Raw genomic sequence first — 13521 nt, 5'->3', positions numbered from 1 at the left:
TCAAGGTGACGTGTATGCGGGAAACGAAGTCAAGCGCAGGACACCGAACTACTGGCAGAACGTACTTTACTCAACACAGTAAAGAAAGTACAAAACAAAACTCCAAACAGGGAGGAACAATAAACGCATACAACCAGCACTGCCGACCTGATGGAAAACAATCACACACAATAACCAATGAGAGACAGGGGGTTATAAAGGGAATACAATATAACATAATGGGAAACAGGTGAAAACAATCAGGACAAACTAGACAAACACCGAAACATAGATCGGTGGCAGCTAGTACTCCGGGGACGACGAATGCCGAAGCCTGCCCGAGCAAGGAGGAGGGGCAGCCTCGGCTGATTCCGTGACAGTACCCCGCCCTTGACGTGCGGCTCCAGCCGTGCGCCGACCCCGGCCTCGGGGAAGGCCAGGAGGACGCGGAGCAGGGCGAGTCGGATGACTCCGGTGGAAGTCCCTCAACATGGAGGGATCTAGGATGTCCCTCCTAGGGACCCAGCACCGTTCCTCCGGACTGTACCCCTCCCACTCCACGAGGTACTGCAGGCCCCCCATCCGACGCCTCGATTCCAAGATGGAATGGACTGAGTACGCCGGAGCCCCCTTGATGTCCAACGGGGGCGGAGGAGCCTCTCGTATCTCACTCTCCTGGAGTGGACCAGCCACCACCGGCCTGAGGAGAGACACATGGAACGAGGGGTTAATGCGGTAATTAATGGGCAGTTGTAACCTATAGCATACCTCGTTCAATCTCCTCAGGACTTTAAATGGCCCCACAAACCGCCGACCCAGCTTCCGGCAGGGCAGGCGAAGGGGCAGGTTTCGGGTCGAGAGCCAGACCCGATCTCCCGGTGCATACACCGGAGCCTCACTGCGGTGGCGATCGGCACTCACCTTTTGCCGCCTGATAGCCCGCTGCAGATGGACATGCGCAGCGTTCCAGGTTTCTTCCGAGCGCCGAAACCACTCGTCCACCGCAGGGGCTTCGATCTGGCTCTGATGCCATGGTGCCATGACCGGCTGATAACCTAGCACACACTGGAAAGGCGTAAGGTTAGTGGAGGAGTGGCAGAGTGAGTTTTGGGCTATCTCTGCCCAGGGAATATATCCTGACCACTCCTCCTGCCGGTCCTGGCAATAGGACCTCAGAAACCTACCCACATCCTGGTTCACTCTCTCCACCTGCACGTTACTCTCGGGGTGAAAACCTGAGGTAAGGCTAATCGAGACCCCCAGACGTTCCATAAACGCCCTCCAGACTCTAGAGGTGAACTGGGGACCCCGATCAGACACTATATCCTCAGGCACCTCGTAGTGCCGGAAAACGTGTGTGAACAGGGCGTCAGCAGTTTGTAGGGCAGTAGGGAGACCTGGCAAAGGAATGAGACGGCAGGCCTTCGAAAACCAATCCACAACGACCAAGATCGTCGTGTTCCCCTGGGAGGGGGGAAGGTCCGTGACAAAATCCACTGATAGGTGAGACCACGGCCGTTGTGGAACGGGTAGGGGTTGTAACTTCCCTCTGGGCAGGTGTCTAGGCACCTTACACTGGGCGCACACCGAGCAGGAGGAAACATAAACCCTCATGTCCTTAGCTAAAGTGGGCCACCAGTACTTCCCACTAAGGCAGTGCACTGTCCGACCAATACCAGGATGACCAGAGGAGGGTGACATGTGAGCCCAATACATCAATCGATCGCAAACCTCGAGCGGCACCTACCTCCGACCCTCTGGACACTGTGGGGGAGCATGATCGGTACGTAACGCCCGCTCGATGTCCGCATCAACCTCCCACACTACCGGTGCCACCAGACAAGACTCTGGGAGTATGGGAGTGGGCTCAGTGGACCTCTCCTCTGTGTCATATAGTCGGGACAGGGCGTCTGCCTTAGCGTTCTGTGACCCTGGTCTATAGGTGAGCTTAAATACAAATCGGGAGAGAAACATAGACCACCTTGCCTGGCGAGGGTTCAGCCTCCTCGCTGCCCGGATGTACTCCAGGTTACGATGGTCAGTCAGAATGAGAAAAGGGTGTTTAGCCCCCTCAAGCCAATGCCTCCACACCTTCAGGGCCTGAACCACAGCCAACAGCTCCCTGTCCCCCACGTCATAATTGCGCTCCGCCGGACTGAGCTTCTTAGAATAGAAAGCACAGGGGCGGAGTTTTGGTGGCGTACCCGAGCGCTGAGACAGCACAGCGCCGATCCCAGCCTCGGACGCATCCACCTCAACTTGGAACGCCAAAGAGGGATCCGGATGTGCCAGCACCGGAGCCGAGGTAAACAGGTCCTTCAGATGTCTAAATGCCCTGTCCGCCTCAGCCGACCACTGCAGACACACCGGTCCCCTTTAGCAGGGAGGTAATGGGAGCTGCTACCTGTCCAAAGCCCCGGATAAACCTCCGGTAGTAATTGGCAAAACCCAAGAACCGCTGCACTTCCTTCACAGTGGTGGGAGTCTGTCAATTACGCACGGCAGAAACGCGGTCAATCTCCAACTCCACCCCTGACGCGGACAACCGATGTCCCAGGAAGGAGATGGACTCCTGGAAGAACAGACATTTCTCCGCCTTCGCATACAGGTCATGCTCTAACAGTCTACCAAGCACTCAACGCACCAGGGACACATGCTCGGCTCGTGTAGCGGAGTATATTAGAATGTCATCAATATACACCACTACACCCTGTCCATGCAAGTCCCGGAAAATCTCGTCCACAAATGATTGAAGACTGAAGGAGCATTCATTAAACCGTATGGCATGACGAGGTACTCATAGTGACCCGAGGTGGTACTGAATGCTGTCTTCCACTCATCTCCCTCCCTAATGCGCACCAGGTTGTACGCGCTCCTGAGATCCAATTTTGTGAAGAATTGCGCCCAGTGTAATGACTCCGTCATACTAGCAATCAGAGGGAGAGGATAGCTGTATTTGATGGTGATCTGATTGAGACCACGGTAATCAATACACAGGCGTAAACCCCCATCCTTCTTCTTCACAAAAAAGAAACTTGAGGACGCAGGAGAAGTGGACGGCCGTATGTATCCCTGTCTCAGAGATTTGGTGACGTATGTCTCCTCCTGAGACAGAGGATACACATGACTACGCGGAAGCGCAGCGCCTACTTGTAGGTCTATCGCACAATCCCCCTGTCGATGAGGTGGTAATTGAGTCGACTTCTTTTTACAGAAGGTGAGTACAAATCGGTATACTCAGGTGGAATGTGCATGGTGGGAACTTGGTTCGGGCTTTCCACCGTCGTTGCCCCTACGGAAACATCTAAACACTGATCAGACCATCCCTTGAGAGCCCTCTGTTGCCATGAAATGTTGGGGTCATGAGATGTTATCCAGGGAAGCCCCAACACCATTGGAAACACAGGAGAATCAATCAAATACAAACGTAGTATCTCCTCATGACCCTACTGCGTTTTCATCCTGAGCGGCGCTGTGACTTCCCTAATCAATCCTGACCCCAAAGGCCGGCTATCTAGGGCATGGATGGGAAAGGGCACATCAACAGGTACAATAGGAATCCCTAACTTAGAGGTGAATTGCCGATCGATAAAATTCCCAGCTGCACCTGAATCTACTAGCGCCTTATGCTGGGAGTGAGGAGAAACCTCGGGAAACACAACTTTAATACACATATGCGTAACAGAGAGCTCTGGGTGAGTTGGGTGCCTACTCACCTGGAATGACTCATCAGTGCGCTGCCTACCGCCTCGATTCCTAGGAGACCCTCCCCAGCACCGACCAGCAGTGTGTCCTCTGCGGCCACAGTTGGTGCAGGGGACGGCCTCCCTCCTAGTCTCTCTCCTGGTCTCCCTAGCACCAGCACCTCCGAGCTCCATAGGGGTCGGCTCGGAAGTGCTGGGGGATGGAATGGACGGCCCTGAATCCGGACGTCCGCGGGTAGTCAACAGGGTATCCAGGCGAATGGACATGTCCACCAGTTGGTCGAAGCTGAGGTTGGTGTCCCTGCAGGCCAATTCCCGACGCAAGTCCTCCCTCAGGCTGCATCTGTAGTGGTCGATGAGGGCCCTCTCATTCCATCCCGCATTGGCAGCCAGCGTCCGGAAGTCCAGCGCGAACTCCTGTGCGCTCCTCCTCCCCTGTCTAAGGTGGAATAGACGCTCCCTCACCGCTTTACCCTCTGGTGGATGATCGAATACTGCCCTGAAGCGGCGGGTGAACTCCGCATAGTTGACAGTAGCGGCGTCTATTCCCCCCCACTCGGCATTGGCCCACTCCAGCGCCTTGCCGGACATACAGGAGATGAGGGCGGACACGCTCTCGTATCCCGAGGGCACCGGATGGATGGTTGCTAGGTAGAGTTCAACCTGTAGCAGGAAACCCTGACACCCAGCCGCTGTGCCATCATAAGCCCTCGGGAGCGAGAGCCGAATCCCACTGGACCCCGGAGGTGAAGCGATGGGCATCGCCGATGGTGGTGGTATCGTTGGAGCAGGCGTAGGCAGGCCCTCTCTTTTCCATCGCCCAATAGTGCTCACCACCTGTTCCATGGCGGTGCCGAGAGCCTGGATTGTTCCTCCATTGATCCAGCTGGCACCGCCGCTCCTGCTGACTCCATGAGTGATGTGTGATTCTGTCAAGGTGACGTGTATGCGGGAAACTAAGTCAAGCGCAGGACACCGAACTACTGGCAGAACGTACTTTACTCAACACAGTAAAGAAAGTACAAAACAAAACTCCAAACAGGGAGGAACAATAAACGCATACAACCAGCACTGCCGACCTGACGGAAAACAATCACACATGTGACACTCTGGCTCCGGGACGTTTGTATTTGAGCCAGGGTGTATTTTGTTTTGTTGGGTTTTGGTTTGGTTATGTTGGGTATTTGGGTGTATTTCTATGTTTGCATTTCTAGGTTTGGTCAATGACTCCCAATCGGAGGTAACGAGTGTCAGCTGTCGGCTCGTTATCTCTGATTGGGAGCCATATTTATCTGTATGTTTTCCTTTGGGTGTTGTGGGTTTTTGTTCCAAGTTCTGTCAGTGTTGCAGAGGACTTCACGAATCGTTCTTGTTTTGTTGTTTTGTTCCAGACTTTGATATAATAAAGTCATGTTTCTTGGACACGCTGCGCCTTGGTCATACTTAGACGACATAGACGACCGTGACAACACACAATAACCAATGAGAGACAGGGGGTTATAAAGGGAATACAATATAACATAATGGGAAACAGGTGAAAACAATCAGGACAATCTAGACAAACACCGAAACATAGATCGGTGGCAGCTAGTACTCCGGGGACGACGAACGCCGAAGCCTGCCCGAGCAAGGAGGAGGGGCAGCCTCGGCTGATTCCGTGACAAGTACACACAGTGTGCGGGAGACCCTTCAACCATTCTTCTTCAGTTTTTGCTTAGAATACGCACCTATCATATAACTTCACTTCTGGTTTGCAAACCTTTTTTCTGTTTACTGAAAAACAATGGTCCTAAGGGACCGATTTTTACTGTGGGGAAGGGTGTTCGAAAATAGGGGAGGGTTGTCAAACTTTTATTTTGCTTTGGGAAGGGTTGTGTGGTTTTTTTGGGTCACAGGGGAGGGTAGTGTGTTTTTTCCCTGGTTTACATTCACTCTTCTGCTTGTATTTTCCCTATAAACAATGGCTTGACTTACTTTTGATATTACCCTAATAGTTTAGAAACGTTTGTGAAGGTTTGGTATGCTGTGGCTATTATTAAGCTTTAGTTACTGCAGGCCTATGATATGAAGGCAGTGCGCCCCTGCTCTCCAACTGACTCCGACAGTTGAACTTGAGGTGAGGAAGATTGTTTCAGGCCTACCAGAGTTACTCCTATAATCTAACAATATAATGCATATCTTTCTACAAAATATTCAGATCGGAAATTAATAAATTACCCTCCTTATGTACGTCTATATCTGTATAGCAGACCCAGTAGCCATCTGACATAAAGAAATGCATGTCGGTGTCGTAGCATGCCACCGGCATATCTCTCTCTCTGGGGTTTGGCCTAAGCTTCTCTTCCTTTATATAGGCTATCTATATATTTATTAAAATATGAATATCATACAGTAGACACCTAAGCCTATAGGCCTTTGCATGATACATTTAGGGTTCAAATCTCTGACAGCTGAACCGTGATGCGGACAATTATTGTTTTAGGAAATTAGCCTAAACCCACCATAAAGTTTTGCATAGGCTACACGTCGAAACACAAGGAATAGTGTTTTTGACATTTGTTATAGGCTGTTTTTAAGGACACATAAATGTGGCTCATTTTGCCAACATCCCTTGTTTATTGATCTATTACATTTCTCAAATGTCCGGTAAATTAAAATCTTCCCTGTCATGTTGTGCGGTGCCAACTTTTCCTAAATGAAACTCTGAAATGGCATATCGTTTTTATGAACATTTTAGAATATTCACATGAAAATCTGCTGCCAATTGGATGGAAACCTAGCTATAAACACACTAAAGACTCTGGCAAGTGTTTTTCAAGATTGACATACTCTATTTATTGTGTTGTTGAAAACGCAAACCATGATATTGAAGTGCCCGAAGTCGGTATGCTTTGTTTATTGGTTGTGTGGTGCATTGGCACAGAAACCTGTTGGTGGAACATTTGTTGCATATATTTTATATAATTATAAATATGGCATCAAAATTTAGAAAATGTGATTTCCCCCTAGCTGATCATTGTCTGCAGCCGGCTCTGATCGTAGTGTAATGAAACAGGCAGGAAGAGTGAGCCTAGCTTGTCTGTGGTGGTCGGTGAACTCTCAACCTTCTGGCCTGTAGCCCTGCGTGGCATCGACTGTGCCACAAAAGCATGTGGAAGTGGCAAAGTCGATATCCACATTAATAAACACAGGGTCACTACAGTTATTGTTATTTGTGGTCGTAAACATTATTTTTAGTTAATTCTGTGAGGGGGGAGGGTGTTAAATTTATTTTACATTACAAGGGGAGGGTCATGTGAAAATATTTGTAACTTTGGGGAGAGGTGTTTTTTTGACACCTTGAGTTGGACCAGCCCCTCCCCCCATAAATGTTGATATGTCCCTAACCAGGACTGGGCCTTATTATAGCCTACAACAGCTGCCAAAAGTTTTTCCTGGTCAGGTCACTTGGTCAGGAAAAACTCAGTGCCCTAGTCCAGTCAAATAGCCACATTTGATTAATGGAATAGATCAAAGCACTTCTTACTTATAGCATTTACAGTAAAACAAATGGAAAGATAGTCCATTGGAGAGCCTGGTAAAAGTGTTTGTGGAGCTTTGCCAGAAAGATGCCAGAAAGATGGTATTGACCGTGGACTTATTCCCTAAGAGGCTGCCATCTGGTGTTAAACCCTGCATTAATCAGGAAATCAATTCCTGTAATTAGCAGATTTACAGCACCAAGCCTTCTTCAATCATTAATTGATGTCAATGGGATACCTATGTGAACTTGTTTGAGTGAGCCATGTGTTGTGTGTGTTCCCAGGTATCCACTGTGACAGTGTGTGTGCCGAGGGCCGCTGGGGGCCAAACTGTTCCCTCCCTTGCAACTGTAAGAATGGGGCCTCCTGTTCCCCTGACGAGGGCACCTGTGAATGTGCTCCCGGATTTCGGGGGATCACCTGCCAGCGCAGTGAGTATCCCACACATTCATGCATTCAGTTATTACATTACAATATCATTAAAGATCCCGTGCCCAATTACTGTGTTATGCTTATGGATTGTATTCGATTGGTTTACTATACATTTATGTATAGAGCTGATTTATACATTGTGTGGTTTAACTAATTCCATCCACTATGTAATGTATGAATATGTACGTATCTCAAGTCTATACTTGTTTCTTAGTTAGAAACCTAACTAATCTTTCCTGTCCTTCCAGTCTGTTCACCGTGCTACTTTGGCCACCGCTGCAGCCAGTCCTGTCCCCAGTGTGTCCACAGCAATGGACCCTGCCACCACGTCTCTGGCCAGTGTGACTGCCTCCCGGGGTTCAAGGGGCCCCTCTGTAATGAAGGTGAGTGTGACACTTAACAGTTACCCTGTATGACACTCAACCGTTACCCCACATGACTCAATCAACAGTTGACCACTCAACCGCATGACCAGAACATAGCATCAAGAGTCACACTACCCTTTGACAAAGTTAATTGATTCCTCTCCGGACCGTAAAGGTTGGTGACTCACTTCTGTGTTTTTACCCTCTATTTCTTTCTTCCTCTCTTCCCCAGTGTGCCCCAGTGGCAGGTTTGGGAAGAACTGTGCATGGAGCTGCACCTGTACCAATAACGGCACCTGTAACCCCATCGATGGCTCATGCCAGTGTTACCCCGGCTGGATTGGCAGTGACTGTTCACAACGTGAGTACTCCCAAATACACTTTTCACATATCGTGCCGATTCCAGCAATTATGGTAGATGTGTAACCAGGCCAGGTCATTAAAGCTTTGTTTGGTTGAGTTCAGCTCAGTAATGTCTTGTAAAAAAAATACTTATGGCTGACCCTGTCTGTCTGCATCCCTGGAGGGGTCCGTTAATCTTGTTTAGTTCAGTCAATTCAGGAAATGAGTTGAAATTCAATTTTGGAGCGATTTCTTATTTTTTCCCTATTGGGAGTTAATAGAATTGACCAGAACTGCCAACTTGTGGCCACTGCTCATTTCTTTTGTGGATTTGGTTTGTTTCTTAGGATTGGTAGAATATGTCAGAATATGTTGAACATGTATATCCTATTGTTAGAATCTGTATAATAGTCCATGCTAAATGACATTCTTAAAGCATTCTTTCCCTGCTCTGATTGAGAATTATTCCATTTAGCAAAATAAATATTTAACCAACCAGTGTAATCATAGGAAAAACGTTTAACACTTACCACTAATGTCCATTAAGACGGACGACAGGTGCTACTCACCACGACCCCTGACCCATGAATGTGTTTTTAGCGGGACGCGACCCACACTAGATTTACCTGTCTTTGACACCAGTAGCTAAGGCGCTGACATACGCAAGCCCCTCAGCCAAGTGAGGAGTCCTCCGTGACCCCTTTTGACCTCTCGTGACCCTTATTGACCTCTGCAGGACCCCCTAACTTATCACAGCCTTAAAGGACCCTGGGATACCCCGCCTGGGCCTCCTCATCACAGATGTGGGGCAACATGCTTTGTGTGCTTCACATTCTGGATGTCGAATAGTATTGACGCTGGCGTCTCGTGTAGCTCGATAACATTTGCCAGCATAAACTTACCTAATGGACTTTCCATTACGAATTCCTGGGAGACCTTCTGAGGGAGAGAAAATTGTGTTTATAATAGGGTACTATTTGTGTAATAGTGTGTCTGACAGCCTGGGGATTATTAATGTAATATGGCTCCCTCTGGTGATAGTTAATGATACAACATGGGTTTTCATCCCATAGAAATATAATTAATTCCAAGACGTTGAAAATACTTTTTGGTTGAGGAGACGTCTTTTTGGTTGAAAAGACGTTGAAAATACATATTTTCAATGCCTTGTGCTCACTAGGTAAGGTCCACTGTCTGCTGCTTTTATCTTCCTGGTGCTTTGTTGCTCACTGGCTCAAAAATTGTCATTGGTTAGCCAAAGATTTCGCACACCTGGTTCCCCAAATTCTAGATGAGTTACTGAATAAATATAGACTAATAGAGAAATATTGCTGCTTTCAATTTCCCTTCTGTACAGTGTGTACTGTAAACAGCTTAAACTATAACCTTGTTCCCAGGCTATTGCTTGCTGGGGGACGGGTGATGAGTAGGAGATTATGCTTACTATAGTTAGAACAGAGCATATGATTCAGTCATATTTTTCATACTGAATGCAATAATTTTTCCATTAATCGATTCACCTCTCACCACTTTTCCTCCTCTCTTCCTGGGCAAGGTATTCAGGAACACTTGTAAAACACATGTTGAGGCTAAAAGAATGGCTCAAAGGGCAAGATGTCCTGTTTCTGCAGCGCAAGGCAGTTTGATGTACAAGTACACCCCCTGGACAGGATGCTATTTGAGGCTATCGCCAGGAGGCTATTGTTGTGATGTTCTCTCATACTGTGGTTGTTGTCCTTATCTTGCAGTCTGTCCTCCTGGTCAGTGGGGGCCCAACTGTATCCACACATGTAACTGTCACAACGGGGCCTTCTGCAGTGCCTATGATGGGGAGTGCAAGTGTACTCCGGGCTGGACAGGCTTGTACTGTACACAACGTAAGTTACACACAAGCACCCACACACAGGCACGGATGCACGCACTCTCACGCTCACATTTATTTGAAGCATATGGACATGCATCATCATCATCATCATCATCCCATGCTGTTAAACTATTTTAAAATGGACTCAATCAAATTTTATCAAATGCTGGAGTCTTACTGTATATGAATCCATTGCAGGCTGTCGATTGGGCTTCTACGGTAAGGACTGTTCCCAGACCTGTCAGTGTAGGAATGGAGCCGACTGTGACCACATCTCTGGCCAGTGTACCTGCCGGACTGGCTTCATGGGACGCCACTGTGAGCAAAGTGAGTGTACACCACAGGATTATGGGTAATCAGAATAACTACAGAACACATTATAAAGATTTTGAGCATTTTAGCATAGGAAGAGAGCCTGGAATTGAAATAGAAAAATAAATAATGTTAAGATGAGTGTATTTTAACATGCTCCATAATTCTCCTGAATTTACTGGCATTGTAGTGAATTGGACTCCAACTCTAAATACCGTGATAAGTTCTAGCACAAAGTGTTATCAGTAATGCATGATTAGACTGTGACATTTAAGCTTTTCGATTAACTACATTGAGCTAAAGACATAATATTATAAATGGTCCTGTACTTTTTACTGTTTACATTAAAAATATCGACTTGTCTGTAAAAAATTGTAACCTGCACTTGTATGCCGATGATACTGTTGTGTATGCTATTGCCTCCACGGTTGACCGGCTCTATCTGAACTACAGTCTGCCTTCATTGTATTACAGAAAAACTTTATTGACCTGGAATTAGTATTGAATGCAGGTAAAACTAAGTACATTATATCTTGTTCTCTATAGTGCCTAAAAATAACTCTGATGATTTAAGCATATGTACTTTGGATGGTGTCCATATTGATCATGTCCCTGCTTACAAATATCTGGGCATCTGGATAGATGAAAAGCTGTCTTTTAAAAAGCATATTGATGAGATCCTCCAAAGCTCTGTCAGGTTGGATAGGGAGCGTCGCTGCACAGCTATTTTCAGGTCTCTCCAGAGATGTTAGATTGGATTCAAGTCCGGGCTCTGGCTGGGACACTCAAGGACATTCAGAGACTTGTCCCGAAGCCACTGCTGCATTGTCTTGGCTGTGTGCTTAGGGTCGTTGTCCTGTTGGAAGGTGAAGCTTCACCCCAGTCTGAGGTCCTGAGCGCTCTGGAGCAGGTTTTCATCAAGGATCTCTGTACTTTGCTCCATTCATCTTTCCCTCGATCCTGACTAGTCTCCCAGTCCCTGCTGCTGAAAAACATCCCCACAGCATGATGCTGCTGCCACCATGCTTCACCTTTGGAATGGTATTGGACAGGTGATGAGCGGTGCTTGGTTTCCTCCAGACGTGACGCTTGGCATTCAGGCCAAAGAGTTCAAAATTGGTTTCATCAGACCAGAGAATCTTGTTTCTCATGATCTGAGAGTCCTTTAGGTGCCTTTTGGCAAACTCCAAGCAGGCTGTGATGTGCCTTTTACTGAGGAGTGGCTTCCGTCTGGCCACTCTACCATAAAGGCCTGATTGGTGGAGTGCTGCAGAGATGGTTGTCCTTCTGGAATGTTTTCCCATCTCCACAGATGAACTCTGGAGCTCTGTCAGCGTGACCATCGGGTTCTTGGTCATCTGCCTGACCAAGGCCCTTCTCCCCCAATTGCTTAGTTTGGCTGAGCGGCCAGCTCTCGGAAGAGTCTTGGTGGTTCCAAACTTCTTCCATTTAAGAATGATGGAGGCCACTGTGTTCTTTAGGACCTTCAATGCTGCAGAATTTTTTGGTACCCTACCCCAGATCTGTGCCTCGACACAATCCTGTCTCTGAGCTCTACGGACAATTTCTTCAACCTCATGGCTTGGTTTCTGCTCATGAAATGCACGGTCAACTTTGGGCCCTTATATAGACAGCCTTTCCAAATCATTTCCAATGAATTGAGCTGAGATTAAAAATGGGCTTCTTCTATAGAAATAAGTCCTTCCTCTCGCTAAATAGTAGAAAGCAGTTTATTAGGTCCTAGACTATGGCGACATCATCTACATGTATATGAATGCAGCTGCCACTTCATTAAAGCCATTAGATGCAGTTTATCATAGCGCACTGCGCTTTTTTATGGGCGACAATTTTTAAAAGTCTTCTTAAATTTGATATTTTGGTGCCCCTAGGGCAATTTAGGAAGCTGATTGAGGGCCATATTACTGATGAATGTGTTTGTTTTTTGTGACCATGTTTTTCTTTCTGCTTGCATTTTGTATATATATTTTGATGTGTAATTTATGTAATTCAGGGCTCATCTGTAAAAGAGACCTTGGTCTCAGTATGACTCCCTGATAAAAATAAAGGTTAAATAAAAATGTGTCTGTGCCTCTTGCCTGCTCTCAGAATGCCCCCCTGGTTCCTATGGTTATGGCTGTCGTCAGGTGTGCGACTGTCTCAACAACTCCACCTGTGATCATATGACCGGCACATGCTACTGCAACCCCGGCTGGAAGGGAGTGAGGTGTGACCAAGGTGAGAATGAGTATCCTTATTATAATTTTGTTTGTTTTTTTGGGGGGGGGTAGAACAAGTATCTTTACATATTGTTATACATCTGCTGTTGTTAAGACTGGTTCGAATCCCCCTTTCGACACCAGTGCGGCGTTTTGGGTGAGCGGTGAAAGGTTCCGAGGCGTGATTCAAACCTGGCACCTTTGGGATCAGAGCCGGACACGTTACTGCTGCTCCAAGTATAATATCAATATACTGTCCCTTAACAAACTGATCCATAGCCCCTACCACTAGGCCCTTGCTAGTGTCCCCTTACAAATCTGTAAGAGTAGGATAAGTAGCATTATGGTATTGTACCCTAACAATACCTTCTGAGAGGACGAATAAAGTTGAGTGTAATAGAAAATGACCTACAGAGAGGGAAACAAGTATTTGATCCCCTGCTGATTTTGTACGTTTGCCCACTGACAAATAAATGAACAGTCTATAATTTGAATGTTAGGTTTATTTGAACAGTGAGACAGAATAACAAACAAAAAAATCCAGAAAAACGCATGTCAAAAATGTTATGAATTTATTTGCATTTTAATGCAGGAAATAAGTATTTGACCCCCTCTCAATCAGAAAGATTTCTGGCTCCCAGGTGTCTTTTATACAGGTAACGAGCTGAGATTAGGAGCACACTCTTAAAGGGAGTGCTCCTAATCTCAGCTTGTTACCTATATAAAAGACACCTGTCCACAGAAGCAATCAATCAATCAGATTCCAAACTCTCCACCATGGCCAAG

At 47.1% G+C, this 13521-nt stretch overlaps 1 protein-coding gene across 1 annotated transcript in view; it reads left to right on the top strand.

The window, feature by feature from the left end:
* The window catches only part of LOC311099946 (multiple epidermal growth factor-like domains protein 10), a gene marked incomplete at both ends in the record, with an annotated part of 127899 nt that overhangs the window by 94212 nt on the left and 20166 nt on the right, over positions 1–13521 (top strand). Inside the window, 6 exons of the mRNA XM_084140665.1 lie at positions 7489–7635; positions 7885–8019; positions 8234–8362; positions 10092–10220; positions 10406–10534; positions 12626–12754. Coding sequence (XP_083996791.1) covers positions 7489–7635; positions 7885–8019; positions 8234–8362; positions 10092–10220; positions 10406–10534; positions 12626–12754 — 798 coding nt within the window. The remainder of the gene's footprint in view (positions 1–7488; positions 7636–7884; positions 8020–8233; positions 8363–10091; positions 10221–10405; positions 10535–12625; positions 12755–13521) is intronic.

Source organism: Coregonus lavaretus (assembly GCF_964263955.1).
Source record: "Coregonus lavaretus genome assembly, chromosome: 24".
NCBI classification, from domain to species: Eukaryota; Metazoa; Chordata; class Actinopteri; order Salmoniformes; family Salmonidae; genus Coregonus; species Coregonus lavaretus.
The sequence above is the reverse complement of the archived record's forward strand: the minus strand, read 5'-3'. Positions and strand labels throughout refer to the sequence as shown.